The sequence below is a fragment of the Crinia signifera genome, chromosome 6 (genome assembly GCF_055691185.1).
Source record: "Crinia signifera chromosome 6, ASM5569118v1, whole genome shotgun sequence".
Taxonomy (NCBI): Eukaryota; Metazoa; Chordata; class Amphibia; order Anura; family Myobatrachidae; genus Crinia; species Crinia signifera.
Genome location: NC_139222.1, coordinates 84886433 through 84903360, shown reverse-complemented (window position 1 = coordinate 84903360; position 16928 = coordinate 84886433). Strand labels below are relative to the sequence as shown.

Sequence of the window (16928 nt, the reverse complement as noted above, 5' to 3'; positions counted from 1 at the left end):
ACAAAGCAAACAAATGAATGAGCATTCTGTCCAATATTTCTTTAATGATGAGAACACACTGCAGTCAACAACCAGTTCCCTATTGGAATAGCTCAACACAGGAAAGGATAAATAAAGAACAGATTTGAAATGCTTTCTGTATGACTTTGCCACACGCAATGCCATTCACAAACCTTCAATTTAATGTTAGCATTGCAGAGCACACAGTAGAGGTATGTATAATAAACATACAGTTCTTATCAGAATATGAATACTTGAACAATGTAAAACGTTTTTAGATGTGGGGGGGGGATTTGTATTCTTAATACAAATGCATAAATCTGGCATCGCCATCGTATTGCAATTACGAATTCCTATTCTAGAGGAAAACTCACTAATCAGTTGTATTTGACTGATTCGTATTTTCCGACGGTGTATGGATTCGTATTTTTTCTGATGCAAATTCGTATTTTAAATACAAATTTGTATTTCTTCACTAGCAGAACTATGGCCCTTATTCTGATTGCGTCGGATGGCTCCAAATGCGGACGGACTGTGTTTGCGCATGTGCAGAGGCATGTGCGAACGCCTCACATGTCCGAACACGGCATGAGACCCGTGCAGAAAATGATCGTACAGAACCATCCGAGCAGGGGGTGGAGAGGGGCGTGAAGGGCTGATTTTGCTCATTACCATATGCGTACGCCCCGCGTTTCATCGGCATTCCCAAAAAACACTGGGCGTACGTATGGTACCAGTGTATGTGTGGGGGGCGGACATATGACATAGCCGGATGCCAGCTGCCCGCCCATATCCCTGCTTTTTGCACGGGGAAATGCCCGAGTGATCTGGAGCACTCGGTGCTGCCTGACCACTCGGTCCAGCATTCGATGGTCGGCGACCATCGAATGATGGGGGAGGTTCCCACAGATGGAGGAGGTGTTCACATGAAAAATCCACTCGCGGTCCGTTCGGTCGGCATCTTACCGCATTCGGATGGTGTGATTCAACTAGAATCCGATTCAACTAGAATAAGGGCCCTTGTGTAGATCATGTAGTACAGTTGTACTAGTACATCTATGTGGAGCTAGACTCCAATTCAAAGTCAGGTTCTGAAGAAGGCTCACTAGACCTATGACTCCCAGCGCTTAGATCAGCTCTGGGGCGTGATGACTCCCTGGGTGACCTCTCACTGCGAAGACGGGAAACTCCAGATCTAGTACAAGGTGGAGCGGTGGACCCCACTCTACTTCCTCGGTTGGACATTGACGATGCTGCTCTTTCCATTCTGCTGTCTACTGAGCCTTTTGTGGACATAGAATCAATAGCATCTCCAGACAAAACATTAGCCCTAGCTGAACTGCCTGGAGGCACTTCTGAATTGACCCCAGAAGATAATGCAGACAATACTGGAGCCAGATCCTGCGATATAGCCCCAACTAAATGCGCCAGCACTATTTTCAGCATGTTGCCCGCCTTGACCGGTGATTAGCAATGATACTACTGCTGCACCACTGCCGCACAAATCAAAATGGCAGACGCATCTAATGCACCAGCCCCGACCGGCTGCGAATCTGCTCTAGCAGCATCTGCGTAGGATTCCCCAACTCAACGCAAACCACTATAATAAACCAGAATAAGTGCCTAAAGCTCCATAAACATTAAACGAAGTGCCGGCATCGGGGGCGGCACCGGCAAGTGCATACACACCAGAGGATGAGTGGCGATGTCCTTCATTAACGTGGACCTGCCTCATCTGTACATGTTCAGACGAGGGAGAAGGTCATTAACAATGCATGGATGTGTGCATTGTTAATGATATTGTGTGTATACACTAGATGAAATAGTGAAAGATATTGATCAGAAGGGCCTTTTTGAGCTATAGCTTTTACTATCTCGTCTAATGTGTATGGAGCTTTCGGATATGCAGTGTGCACTGTACTATATTTTTCAATACTTTGAGTAAAGCTGGATTTTAAAAAAAAATGGTCCACTTTACTGATTCAAACATTAGAATCATGAGTGATTTCATACAGCAGCAAGTTCTCCACACCTCAGATCACATCCCCAGTGCCTACACAGTGTATCTGCCGCCACATCTAAAGGTGAGAAATTGATAGAATGAGGACACATCTGAGGGCATCCTTGACCTTAGAAGAACCAAAATAGTAGAGTCTAAAAAGTTTTCACACTGCTATTTTGCTCAAAATTATACCATGACCCATTGCCGGTGTCTCAGATTTTCTGCTTTTTGGGCAGATTCAGTAAAGCAAAAAAGCAAGTAATTTTGTGAATAGAAATGTGTGTACTGTATGTTGCTGTGCAAGGGGAGCAAAAACATAGTTTCTGTGCAGGGTAGATACCTGCTGCGTTTGCATGCAGTCCACAGATGTTAGACTGCAATTTAGATTTCAGTTTGAACTAGGGATGAGCGCGTTTCAGTCTGCCATATAATCTGAGTCAAAAATTAGGCCGAACGCCATCTGCCCGCTGTCAGATTCTCGCAAGACCCAGAGCTGATTTAATTTGGGGGCATGGAGGAGAGTCGGGGCGTCATCGGGGGTGGGAGAGGAGGCTGCCTCCTCCATAGTGTGAACGGGAAATGGGTTGCTCGACCCGTTTACCCCTTCACACTGCACAGCAACACGGCAAAGAAACCGTAAGAACACTGCTTTTTTACCAGTTCTTATTGCTGTGTTGCTACCCGTTTGCTGGACCCAGTAACCCCTTTCACATCACACTAATTACCAGTTCGAAGTGGCAAGAAACTGGCTTGTTCCTGGTAATTAGTTGCGATGTGAAAGTGGTATCAGACAGCACGGATGTGTACAACTTTGTACAACTACTAAGGGGGAACTACTGGTAGAGGAACTGTTTACAACTACTAAGGGGGAACTACTGTGAGAGAAACTATACTAAGGGGGAACTACTGGTAGAGGAACTGTTTACAACTACTAAGGGGGAACTACTGTGGGAGAAACTATACTAAGGGGGAACTACCGGTAGAGGAACTGTTTACAACTACTAAGGGGGAACTACTGTGAGAGAAACTATACTAAGGGGGAACTACTGAAGGTACAACTACTAAGGGGGCATTACTAAGGCTACTATTATTTGGGCACTACAAAGGGGGGTTGTTATATGGGACTGCTGTGGGGGACAATGGAGGGGCTCTCTTAGAAAAAAAAAGTTTTTTTGAATTTTACTACAGGGCTGCCCTGTATCAGGCCAGCTGTGCTGCCCAGTGTCCCGTATCAGTCCAGGGGATCTGCTGTTAGGTGTGCCATGTCATACCAGGGGTGCTGTATCAGTCCAGGGCTGAGCCAACTGTGCTGTGTAATTTATGGGTTGCTGCTGTAGTCTACCGTATCAATCTTTTTTTAAATAAAAGAAAAAAAAGGTGTTTTTTTTTTACCGCAAGTGGTGTTAAGTGTGCCATATCAGTCCAGCTGTGCTGCCCATTGTCCAGTATCAGTCCAGCTGTGCTGTCCAGGGTCCTGTATTAGTCCAGGGGAGCTGCCCCCCGTTTTTGTTAATGAAAATATATATATATTTTTTTTTAACTGCAAAGGCTGTTAAGTGTGCCATATCATACCAGTGGGCTGTGCCATATCAGTCCAGGGGTGAGCCAAGTGTGCTGTGTAATTCTTGGGGTGAGCCAAGTGTGTCATATACTGTAATTCTTGGGTGAGCCAAGTGTGTCATATAATTTGTGGGGTGCTCTAAATCAGCCAGCTGTATAGTTCCTGGGAAGTTGCCCTTTTTATTAAAATAATTGTAAAAAATTCTATTTTTTTTACATCAGGATTACTGTCATGTGTGCCGTATAACTCCGTGTGTGCCGCCATGTGTGCCATATAAGTCCAGGGGTGCCGCTATCTGCGCTGTATAATTCCATGTGTACCGCCACGTGTGCTGTATCAGGTCAGTGGTTCTGCCATCTGTGCTGAATAATTCCTGGGGTGAAACCAGTCTGCCGTATAATTCCTGGGGTGAGCCAAGTCTAACGTATAATTCATGGGGTGCCAGCACCCGAATTCCCTTGGTATCATGTGTATGCGAAAAACATCCCCTCGCATGAAGCTGCAATCAGGATGTATCATTTGATGGTCGCTCACCATAGAATGATTTATCCTGCCTTCAGTAATAAAAGTCAGTCTAATCGGACTCTTATTACAGCCGGTATCCACCGAAAAGGGGGCAGGTGCCGACTTCAGTTGCCCGCCCTCATGCAGGCATCAATATTACTACGTTCTAGAGGATTGCCTAGAATTTTGATAGGGACACCCATAAAGCTGGGAGTTCCCTTGCTCAGCCCCCTTCCACTTACCCATGCAAACGCTTCAGCGAGTGTGATACTCGCTGAAGGCCTTCGCACAGGGGGACTTCTGATCGGGTCTGAATTAGGCCCACAGTACAAGCATACAGATAAAATGGGTAGCAGGTAATTTACCAATGGATGTTTTACCGATGGTCATTATACCGACACCTGTTGACCGACAGTCAAAATACTGACATGGTCAATATACCAACAATCTTTTTGCTGACAATGTTCAATTGACTGACATAGTCAAAATACCAACATTTAACATGCCGACATGTGAACATGAGTTTTCATGCAATTTTAGCCAAAAAACAGGCTTTTACATAATCCGTCATTTTGACATGTCAGCATGTTAAATGTCGGTATTTTGACTATGTAGGTCAATTGAACATTGTCAGCATAATGATTGTTGGTATATTGATTGTGTTGGTATTTTCACTGTCGGTCAGTGGTTGATCCCAGATAAGCAATACAGCAATCATTGTGGTCATTTTCTATTTAAAGCCTAGGATCTAGAACACAAATATCAAAGTCACATTAATGTTAAGCAAGTAGTAAAATTGTAGTGGTCACACATGGGCATACAAGCACTTTAGCAGCTGGTTTGGGACAGCGTGCTAGACCTTGACTTTTACATAACATTACAATGTTGTTATCATTCTCCAGGACGAAAATATGTTTATTTGACTTTTTTTTAAAAAAAATTTTTTGCTGTTACAGGCGCTATAATAAAATAAAGTCAACCTTTGTTAAATCTTTCAATTTCTTTCCGGAGGACATATGTCTGTGCAAAAACAAATTAATATTATGTGCATGTGTACTTTATGTGTTATTGGATTAAAGTATGTTATAAAATGGAAAATAAGGTCCGATTCATACCTGCTCGCTAGGCTGCATACTGTATATTTGCTGCCTAGCGACCAGGTTAACGTCCACTGCTGGCCGGATCCCTTTGCTACGCTGCGAGCAAGTACAGTATGCTTACACATCCGCTCGAATGCGCCCACACAGAGGCAAAATCATTTGATGGTTACTCACCATCAAATAATTTTTCCTCTGTTCCAGCCAGGACTATTCAGAGGAACGCTGATGGCGGAAATGTGACGTCATCCGCCCACCCCAAGCAGGTAGGGGCAAACCTGCATTTGAGGGGGTTCACCCAGCATTTCCATGAGGGAGCCCACAGTTTTTGGGGGGCACGCCCATCAGCAAATGAAAAATTTGCCAAAGGTGCTCGCAGCGGGGTTCTACACATGCGCATTATCACCTATGTTCATGAGCAGACAACCCCCCCCCCCCCCATTAGGGACGGGGATGAATTCGGACCTGTGCGAACAGGTCTGAATTGGCCCCATAGACATCATACATTTTTTGGGGCCTCATTCAGACTGGTGGGGGAAGTTTCTCTAAGTTAAAAATGCGGTAAAAACCCCATTGTCTGGGTTTTTACCACATTTTGGGATGCTGTAAACATCTCCCGTCGGGTTACTGCGGCGGGGGGCATCGCCAGAAAAATCTGGCGATGCCCCATAGAAGCCTATGGGCTTCTACCGCAACCCTCCACCGCCCTGCACCGACCCACCGCCGCCCCGCACGGACACCAGCCGCCCCGCATCGCCCCCTCTCACCTGTGTCTGGGATGCACAGAGCTGTGCTGCCCGAACCTGTGACCTCCTCCTCCATGCAGTGATCCTCTTCCGGGTGCAGGGAGGAGGAGAGCCCGGTGCAGCAGCGCCAGGTAAGGGAGGGAGTGGAGAGCCGCATGGGACCCGCTATCCTTTGCCATAATTATTGCATATGTTAGTGCATATGTGATAATTATGAATGCGAAGTGCGGCGATAGGGGGCGGAGCTGGGGTGAGGATGTTAAAGCATCCCCCCCTGGATCACAAAGCCATGTGCACTGCAGGTGGGGCAAATGTATTGTAATGCGCAGAGATTTAGAGAGTTAGATTTGGGTGAGTTATATTGTTACAATGCAATTTAGATTTCAGTTTGAACACACCTCACCCAAATGTAACTCTCTCTGCACAGGTTACATCTGCCCCACCTGCAGTGCACATGGTTTTGTCCATTAGAGAAAAGATGGTCTAATAGGCCCTTAGTGCTTAATTGGAATGAGGTCAATTCGGCCCCATTCCGATGGTTGGGGGTCTGTGCATGCGCACATGCATATTTGCGCACATGCAGACACTGGGAGCGAACAGCTTCAGCTTGTTTCACACTCACCCGGCAGCGGGGGAGAACATCGGGCTGCAGCAGGCGAACACCCAGCATTTTATGGACATCTCAATGGAAAAGCTGGGTGTTCCCCTAGGAAAGCAGACAAGCTGATGCCTGCCGTAAGCTGGCAGCTAACTTCCCATGATATCAGCAAACCTCCTCGTCTTCGGCGGACTTACTTTTATTTCTGAAAGGGAGAGAAATCATTCGATGGATGGCTAGCATCTAATGATTTCTCTCCCCTTTGGCCACATGTGCGGACATGGTACCGAGGGGATTCAGCGGTAGGGAGTGGGGGAAAGTTTGGTGGGCAGCCTCACTGAATCAGGCCCTTAGTGTGGAGCAGGAGAAGAGAGATGTAAAAAAAAAAATCTATATGTTCCCAGCTGTGATCAGGGATGGGGAAGTTTGCATTCAGTGGGGCGGCGGCTACCTGCTCGGTGGGATCCAAACACTCGCAGCCCAGTGAACAGGTCTGAATCAGGCCCATAGAGTTCCGGGCAATACAAGTATATCTGGACCATTTAGGGAAACAAAAAGCTACGCTGAGCAGCCAAGGGGCTATCCTTATGTGCGAGCTCATGGCTACGTGGCACAAATTAGCGAATGCATGGTGAGAAGGAACACAACGTGTGGGGTGGCCTTGCCCTGTGCTGGGCAGCACCCCGCAAGCTACCACCAGCAGACAGAATCAGGCCCTAAAACAGGTAACCAAATGTTTAATATCACTGATCAATAAGCATCGTAATCAAAATTCCGGATGCGTTCCGCAATACCGACGTCAGTATACAAATTACCACCAGGAGACCAATGCCGGAATCCTGGCATCAATGAGGATGCCGATGCCAAATCCAACTACCAGGATACCAAACTTAAGTATGCCGGGGAGGGTTTGGCTTGGGAAGGGGGTAGATTTAGATGCTTGGAAGGGGGGAAATTAGGGTTATGCTGAGTGGAGGGAGAGTTAGGTTAAGGTGGTTAATAGGGGGGATAGTGTTAGGCTGCAGGGAGGGTTAGGCACTTAGAAGCAGGGAGTTAGGGTGAGACTGCAGGGCTTGGGGGTTAGGTTAGGTTTAGGCGGAAGTGTACAGGGGTTTGGGTTAGGCACTAGTGGGGAGGACAGGGTCAGGCGGATGGTAAGGTATAATTAACTGGCACCTGCCGAGATTCCCTCCTTCAAGATGCCAGCGTTAGCATTCAGAATATCTGTCGCAAGATAGTCGCTGGAGCCATTACAACTGAGTATGAATTCTCAATCACAGGCTTCTAAATCAGTGGTAAAGAACCTCAAGTAACCCCAACAGTTCATGTTTTCCATGCCACCCGTGCAGGTGCACAGGTGAACTAATTATTCACTGGCACATTTTAAAAGATCCACAGGTGGAGCTAATTACTTCACTTGCAATTCTGTGTGGAGACTTTGAAAACAAACTTTTGGGGGTCCTTCAGGTCCTAAATGGTCCTCCCACAAATGGTAACTGCCTGTCACTTACGCAAAAATCCTCACATTATCAGCCATTGCTAATCAATTGCCAACTCATGCACTGTGCCTGTCATGCAAATTTAGTACAAATAAGCACCCAACTGCACACACTTTGGGCCTTATTCAGATCTGAGCTCAGTACAAATTTGTTTGGAAAATGGGCAAAAACCATGTGCACTGCAGGGGGGGGCAGATGTAACATGTGCAGAGAGAGTTAAATTTGGGTGGGGTGTGCTTAAACTGAAATCTAAATTGCAGTGTTAAAATAATGCAGCCAGTATTTACCCTGCACAGTTCACATAGTTTTGCCCATTTTCCAAACAAATTTGTACTGAGCTCAGATCTGAATAAGGCCCTTTGTCACTGTATCTACCTCCAATCAGGCCTTAGTTATTATTATACATATATGGGGTTATGATGCAGATTAAGCAAAGAGCGATATTCTTGTTATCACTTGTTCCAAATTATAAATTGTTCTTCAGCTCCTAACTATAACACATGCAAGTTAGGAGCTGATTGGCTGGAGCAACATTTATTATTTGGAACAAGTGATACCAACTCTGTTAAATTTGTCCCTTATTGTTATTTTTTATGTTTAGGTGGTATACGTGTATTTATATATCAGATTCATACTATATTTGTATGTAAAAAAAAAACTATTTTTTTATTTTATTATTGGAACTGCATGCTCTATCTAGTATGTTCTACTTTATATGTAGCAGTGAATAATTATTTTAATAAAAATCATAAAATATATATGAGCAAATTGATCTGTACAACTTTGTTCCAAATTTCTCACATTTCTTGCTGACACATATTTTTCTTTCAGTTTTACCCATCAACATAGAAGCCTTTTGCTGCTTTCACATTGCCTAAACGTTTGAGACCCGGTATTTTGAAACAGTATTTAAAACAGTATATTACCGTTTTAAACCCCTTTCACACTGCACATAAATACCGGGTCTCAAGCAGGTTTGCACTGTGATAGCAGGACAGACAGTAGCTATAAGACAGCATAGTGCATATGTAATGAGCCGCTCATTACATATGCACATATGTAATGAAAGAAGTGCATATGAATGAACCGCTCATTACATATGCACATATGTAATGAGCGGCTCATTTCATTGCATATGCACTGCACTCATTTCATATGCGCATAAGTAATGAGAAGCTCATTACATATGCACTGTGCTCTCATAGCTACTGTCTGAGTTCTATATACCGGTTCAGAGCTGTTCACACTGCATAAAAAATGGCTCTGAACCGTGTAGGACTCGTTTGCAAATACCGGTTATTTGTAACCGGTAAATGCAGACTGGTTCTTTCACACTGCAGCTCTAACCATTTTAAAAGGCTAAAAAAACGGCAATATACAGGTTAAGAGCTGCAGTGTGAAAGGGGCAAGTAACTAAATATCAATTTTTAGTAGATAAGGATCAGATAGTGTACATATAATGTTATACCAGTTGGGGCTGAATAATGTTTTTCTTACACTTTTAAATAAACACATTTGCGAAGCTCTGAAACATGCACAACGCAAAATACCAACCGTAAACAATAACAGCATAAATTCTATGTTCCCACCAAACATTCTCCCTAGGTCCCATTCAGTTGGAATTAATACAGTATCATGGGTGAACAAGCAGAAATATACAAGCACATACTGTACTGTGTTTTATCAAGCGAATGCTGAGTCAGTTGTGGAAATTGTATATGTAGAGTGTTGGATTTGGATACAAATGCAATGAGAAAGGATTCACTTATCTGTTACAGTGAGACTATTAAAACATCTACTAAATACTGTACTGTGAGTATTAATACAGGCGGCAAATTAATCGCCTTCATCTCTTTCACTGGCTGATTTAAAGGATAAGTATTAGAATGCACTGTGCCACCAGTGTAACAGGTATATCATCAGCACATGATCAGTATAATTCCCAATTGTGATCAGCACATGATCAGTATAATTCCCAATTGTAAAACGCTATATAAGTAAACATTAAATAATAGTAAACATACAGTAAAATAGGAAAATTCCCAAAAATGTGTACGCCACTATAATAGGCTACACTTCAATCTATATTTCATAAATTTATTCGGTGGCGGAACTTGTGGGTGGTAAACCCAAAAGCAAAAAATATAATTTGGGCCACCTCTACCCCAACCCAACATGGCAGTGGGTGACAGGGAGACTTAGCGGCAGAGAGTGACAGGAAGAGGCAGGGGGAGGCAGAGTATGACAGGGAAAAAACAGTTCCTAACAGAAAGAGGGTGACATGGACAGCAGTAGGTCCCATAGTCCTCGGGGCCCCAGTGCACTGCAACTGCTGCACCAATGGTAGTTTATTTATTAACCGTTTCTTATATAGCGCAGCATATTCCATTGTGCTTTACAAAAGGAGACAAGTTCTGCCTCTGACTTATTAACCATACATTTTTTTTTTTTAAGTGAAAAATGTAATTGATAGAAGTAAAAAATGGTATCACTTTATATTGTAATCTTGTATCCCGAATTTAATCCATGGGGAAACAAATTAATCGAGTTTGCTGCCTTGCAGCTCTAGGGTCCTGGGTTCACGACAAATCAAGGCCCTATCTGTGTGGAGTTTACATGTTTGTGTGTCCCGTATTTGAATGAGTTCACACACTGCATAAACTTGCTGATGGGTTAATGGCCTTCAGACAAAAATAAAGTAAATAAATAAATGCATCTTGTGTGTCCATGTGGTCAGGATTATAGATTGTAATCTCTGCTGATGCAGGGATTGATGAAAAAAGAATATTTTCTGTTAGATATTTGTGCACTGTATAATAATTAATGAAAAAATATATTTTTACTATTTGTAAAGTCCCAGTTCTCTCAGTAGGAATTAGAATTCCCAGCACAGTGGATGCTTTTGTATATCCTTAAGCCATATCCCCCCCTTCCCCTGCAATTGGTGTTCACACTACTTACCCATGGCATTGCTTTTAACAAGTTTCAGTCCGCAATGTACACATAATAAATGAAAGCAAAACAACGCAACAGCTATACAAAGTTACTAAGTATTATGCTAAACTAAAGTGTAAATAGTTTATATAATAAAATAGTAAATAATAAAATAAATAATTAATAAAATGGTTGTTTTTTCCCCCCCAATACTTTCATGTAATGCACGGTAACACATAATAATGTGTTTGTTATTTAGGTAGGGCTTAATTTGTGATGGAACACATGGCCTCAGTGTCTAATGGTTATAGATCATAGATCATACAGTATATCATTTTTTATTTATCCTGTATCAGAACCACACTTCTTATTTATCTAAAAATGAAACTCAATATTAATTGTGCATGGTTACTGAAAGAGAATTCAATCAAGATGACAATTGGATATAGTAATACAGGTAATAATAAATGTTAAAGCACAATTGAAAAGTATGGCAATTGAGTTATTGTTTATCCCGTAAATATCAGCGGAACTTAATAACCATTCTAAAAATAAGGTGTAAGTCTGTGACAAGACTTACCGTCGTTACTACTGGTGGCATTTCCACGAGTTTGTAAGAACTCACTCCAGAATCATTCCAGATGTTCACAGACTCTAGTATCCTGGTGCAGTTGGCATCTTGAGGAGGGCAAGTGACACCCTTCCTAATAGAAAGAGGGTTCATGCCTGCTTTAAGATATTTGTCTGCTGGCTTGACTGCGTTTAATAATTCTGAGAGTAATTGTCTGAAGCTGAGATGTGATGGACTTATCTGTGCAGCTCCAGATAGCTGCTTTCATGTGCTGCTAGGAGGCAGAGATGCAGGCTGCCTTTAAATATAACAGCATGTACTGTCCGCACATGCTCATTGAGTGCATGGTGTCATTCATACAGCACTTACATTACAGCACTCATGGGCAATACAAGTCTGCACTCTTCTTGATCTCAGCAAATTAAAAGCAGCAATATGTGAATTATCATAACATGGTTAAGAGGCAGAAAGGCAGATTGACCGGATTAGGAGTCAGGAATAGGTCTTATTTTTTTTTTTGTTCTTAGATTTTATTTTCCATTATCCCTAGTTAGATAACAACCCTAAAACTGATTCGGAATATTAAGGCCAATAAGCAGACTCAACATAACGCTGGTTTAAGTCTAGTAATAAAGTAAAAAGGATTGCAGGTAAAACCAATTACATTCAATTCATTCAATTTTTTTTATTTAAAATAGTTCAATACAGTATTTTCAAGGAAAATAGAGGATCTCCTTTTACCAACAGATCTGGATTGCTGTCTGTCTTTCTTAGAAAGATAACACTACATCCCTACAAAAAAGTATGTTCTTAAAATGGCGAAGACGTATAAAAGCTTGGAAAGAAATAAAGTGGAGAGTGGTAAAGTACCAGCCAGCTCCTAATTGCCATGTTACATGTTGGTTTTTTTTAAATGAAGAGCTGGTTGGTTGGTGGTTTAGCACTCTCCACTTTTCAAAGCTTGTTACATCTGGCCCTGTAGGAGAAAATAAATGGTATAGTTTTGATGAACACTAAAGATACTTAAAAAAAAAACACAAATGCACACATTTTGCACTAATATAACTGCAAATGAGGTACTGATGCTGCTTCTGACCATCAGGAATGTTTATGTGTTCTTATAAGCAGGGGCATAACTCCCAGAGGCAATGGAGACTCCTGCCTCTGGGCTCCAAGCCTAAAAGGGCACCTGCTGGTTCACAGTGGGATACAATTGTGAGACCCCCATTTTCAGCATTTTGGGGGTATGCCCAGTGCTCCTCAAGTGTCCAATTAGGGGAATGTCCCTGTAATCGGGACAGCTGGGAGGTATATAATCATTTCAGAAGGTCTGCCCCATCTTTGCAATGCATGGCACAAAGCTACAGGAACAATGGGGGAATCATGCAGAGTGGTGGTTAAGGAATGGATGTGGGGCATATCAGCAATTACATACCTTCAAACTGTCCCAATTTTCACAGGACAGTTCCATTTTTTTAGGACTGACCCACCCACGGGTAGCAGTGTCCCACTGTGGGGGGGCAGTTAATAAATCACTGAATAGCGTCTATACACAGCAGTCAAAGAGACTGAAGGTATGGCCAGCAGCTCACAAAGTGATGGCAAATGGGAGCATGGCTCGCTATCACAGGTATTCCCACAAAGCCACACCCCCTGGTAAACTGTTTTTAAATTTGCACAGCGTGGACCAGCAGATAAAAATGGGTCTGAGCACAAAGGCCTGTAGTCATAAAGAGCTACTGTATTATCAAATAGAATGGATATAGGACAGACTTATCCAGTCTGACCGATGAGCAACAGTGTATCAAATTGCAGATCTTAAATCAGGAGCCAATTCTGATGACCTCCCAGCAAGCAGTACTTTGCATTATGATGACCGCAGCAGTCATGTGAGTGTTAGCAAAATGGAAGTTTGCATCATCATTCCCCTTGGACAAGTATGCATAATATTAGGCACTGGTGTCACAAGAGGGGAGTGGACGGATTCCAGTTGTCACTCTGGAGAGTGACACCAAAATTTGGTGCAGTGACAGGAGCCTGATACTGCATTGTAAGAATTATCCTGCAACACTCGGCTCCTGTTACTGCGAAGGAGTCGGCATTGCAGGCCCAAGGCTCTGGAGCAAGACCAGCATCTCGAGGGATGATGCATCTCCAGGGATAAAGGCACGATGATGTAACTTGGGGGTGATTACTGTTATGCCACTTACCATCTGTGGTGCCAGTGACACCACACACCTTTATTAAAAGCAACTCCACATTTCATTTGGACGGAGGAGCACCAGGGGGGTGTACTATTGGCCACACTGGGTGTCACTGACCCTGGTGCTGTAGCTGGCAGTAGGCAACATTTATGAAATGGACAGGTAACTCAAATTTGGTGGACAGGTAACTCAAATAGAAGCTGTACAGAAGCTAGTAGAATATTTTCTAGTACAGTTTAGAAAATGAAAGTCACTAACGATGTGCGGAGCACTCTATGAAGGAGATTTGAATTTATTTATTTAAATCTTTGCAGAAAGACATTTTAGGAATGGATCTATTTTTTGGCCATACCCTCAGCCGGTGGCACCAGTAAACTGTAATCTGGCATATTACATATACCCATTACACTATAGTTGATATATTTTTCATGTACATAAGATGTTTAGTTTAAATAAAGGAGTCGTTACTCAAAAATTACACTGTAATGAAAATGTCATTAATATAATCGCAAAATATTAGCCAATAAGTAAAATAAATAGAAGTACAGCTGGTGTTTCCAAATGACAGTTGGAAAAAAGCACCCCTTAAAAAATGATTCTAATAGCGCTTGCTGATTTTTATTGTTAGTATATATCTTACAACATGTAGGAGGGGGGGGTGGGGTGTTTCAAGCATGGAGAGAGATAACATCATAAGAGATAAAGAAAAAACTGTCAGCTTCTCTCATTTTTCAAGCACATCCTGTAAAATAACAGCTGGGAATTTGTTGGTACTTTATCCATCTCTTTATCACTCTCCAAGGCTTAATAAATTAACATAATTGAACAATAGCAAATGTAAGTATAGTTCTACAAAAATGTTTCCATTAAACTATCTTGAAGACTTTACTAGCAATGCACGTTCACCTTCAAGATATAGAACATCCATTTATCCAAGAACCTTGATCTACTTTTATTGTATTATTGCCATATAGAATATATGGAAAATTTGTGTTGCTGGTCAAGTTCTAAGATTTTTTTCTTTTCTTTTTGTGGTGCATTCAATACAAATGTTATGCGAAGGGGACCCCTGCCGGACCCTAACTCCGTTGCCTCAGACAGGAGTCAGCAGCTGTGTGCAGAGCTAGGCTTCACCTGGGCCCGTCTCGGCTGGGGAGCGAGTTAGGCCCGCTCCGCTCCGCTACAGGCAGGTCTTAAGGGTGGACAACACCTGCTGCTGAGGCCAGGAGAGCGCAAGGGCAAAGCTAACTACACCTACAGAAGGCAGGGGGACCCCGGACGCCTGGCGTGTACTAAACGTAACAATACGTGAAGATGGTAATAAATGTAAATGGTGAACAAGGAAGCAACAATGCTACAAAGATGGGATAGTATCACAACAACTGAGGGCAACAATGCCGAAGATGGAATATAAAGATAAAAGATATAGCTGGCAGCAATGCTTCTAACCAGGTGGAATATGGAGCTAGAAAGCACTGGCAACCAGGTCCTCTGATGACACTTATCTGTAGCCGGACACAGGGGAACGGGACACGGCACGAGGAACAGCACGAGGCACGACACAGAACGGGAAGGCACAGTACTGCAGAGTACTTCTGGAACCAGGAACACCAAGGCACACTAAGGTATGACCAAAGCTATAACCGGCGTCTGTTCCCAGCAGACGCCAGCTATTTATTTGAATCTGCCGCCTGTGATTGTGCTGACGTCAGCTGCGCTGACGCCGCACGCTGCTTGGAGACTCGAGAGCGTTGCCCAGCAACGCCCCGACGTCCAGCAGCCGGAACCACGGAGCCGGAAGCTCGGGGCGTTGCTAGGCAACGCCCCCGACGCTCCCCCGGCGCTCCATCTCCGCCGCCCGTCCCGGACGTGACATCACGCAGAGGCGCTCTGGGACGGCGGCGGCTGACAGTACCCCCCCCTTGAGGAGAGGTCAACCGACCTCCAAATCTTGGCTTCAACGGATTTTGCTTATGAAATAGTTCTTTTAAAGATGGAGCGTGAAGGTCCTTGTCCGGGACCCAGGACCTTTCCTCAGGTCCATAGCCCTTCCAATGGACTAGAAAGAACAAACGCCCGCGAGTGATTCTCGAATCCAGAATACTATCGATCACAAACTCCTTGATGCCTTGACGAATTACTGGGGCCGGCCTGTAAGCACGTGGCCGATGGGCAGGTTTAAGCAATGAGGCATGGAACGTGGGATTGACCTTCAGAGAGTGTGGAATCTGGAGTCGAAAGGCCACAGGATTGATCCTCCTAATGATCCTGTAGGGACCGATAAAGCGAGGACCCAACTTCTTGGATGCCTGATGGATATTAATATTCCTGGTGGATAGCCACACCCAGTCTCCGACTTTAAACGAACAAGGTCTCCTGTGACGGTCGGAGAAGCGCTTTGCGGCCGTGGTCGCAGAGAGGAGAGCCCTACGGACCATAGCCCAGATACTTCTCCTACTGGTCACCCACCTCGAATTACCTGTTCTGGCGGGAACAGGATCAAACGAATTGGCCCGAGGGTGGAAACCATAGTTACACAAAAATGGAGACATTTTGGTGGCAGAATGCCAGCCATTGTTGTAGGCAAACTCTGCGAATGGCAGATTTTCCACCCAATCCTGTTGGGACTTTGATACGTAACACCGCAGGAACTGCTCGAGTGTCTGATTAACACGTTCCGTCTGCCCATTAGATTGTGGATGATAGGCCGAAGATGGACTGAGCTTAATCTGTAACGCAGAACACATAGACTTCCAAAACTTGGCCACAAATTGAACGCCCCTATCTGAGACGATATCAGTAGGAAGACCATGCAAGCGAAAAATGTGGCATAAAAACAAAGAGGCCAACCTTTCCGCGGAAGGTAAACCAGTCAAGGGGACAAAATGTGCCATCTTACTGAATCGGTCTACCACCACCCAGATGGAATCACAACCCCTGGATAATGGTAAATCAGTTATAAAATCCATGGAAATGTGTGACCATGGCCTCCGGGATATTGACAAGGGAACCAACTGACCAATGGGCGAAGAACGGGGAGTCTTATTCCTGGCACAAACGTCGCAGGCAGATACCCATACCTTGACATCCTTCCTCATGGTGGACCACCAGACAGCTCTTGATAACAAAGATAATGTTTTATCACTGCCGGGATGACCCGCTGATTTACATTGATGAAACTCCAAAAAAATTTTTTTGCGGAGCTCAAAAGG

At 43.8% G+C, this 16928-nt stretch overlaps 1 protein-coding gene across 2 annotated transcripts in view; it reads right to left on the bottom strand.

Annotated features, from left to right (window-relative positions):
• OPN4 (opsin 4) overlaps positions 1-11769 on the bottom strand; it is a 93815-nt gene extending 82046 nt beyond the window's left edge. For both annotated transcript variants that reach the window (XM_083146345.1, XM_083146346.1), the window contains exon 1: positions 11522-11769. In XM_083146345.1, the coding sequence (XP_083002471.1) occupies positions 11522-11665 (144 nt within the window). In that variant the 5' untranslated portion in view covers positions 11666-11769. The remainder of the gene's footprint in view (positions 1-11521) is intronic.
• Between the last annotated feature and the right edge of the window lie 5159 nt (positions 11770-16928).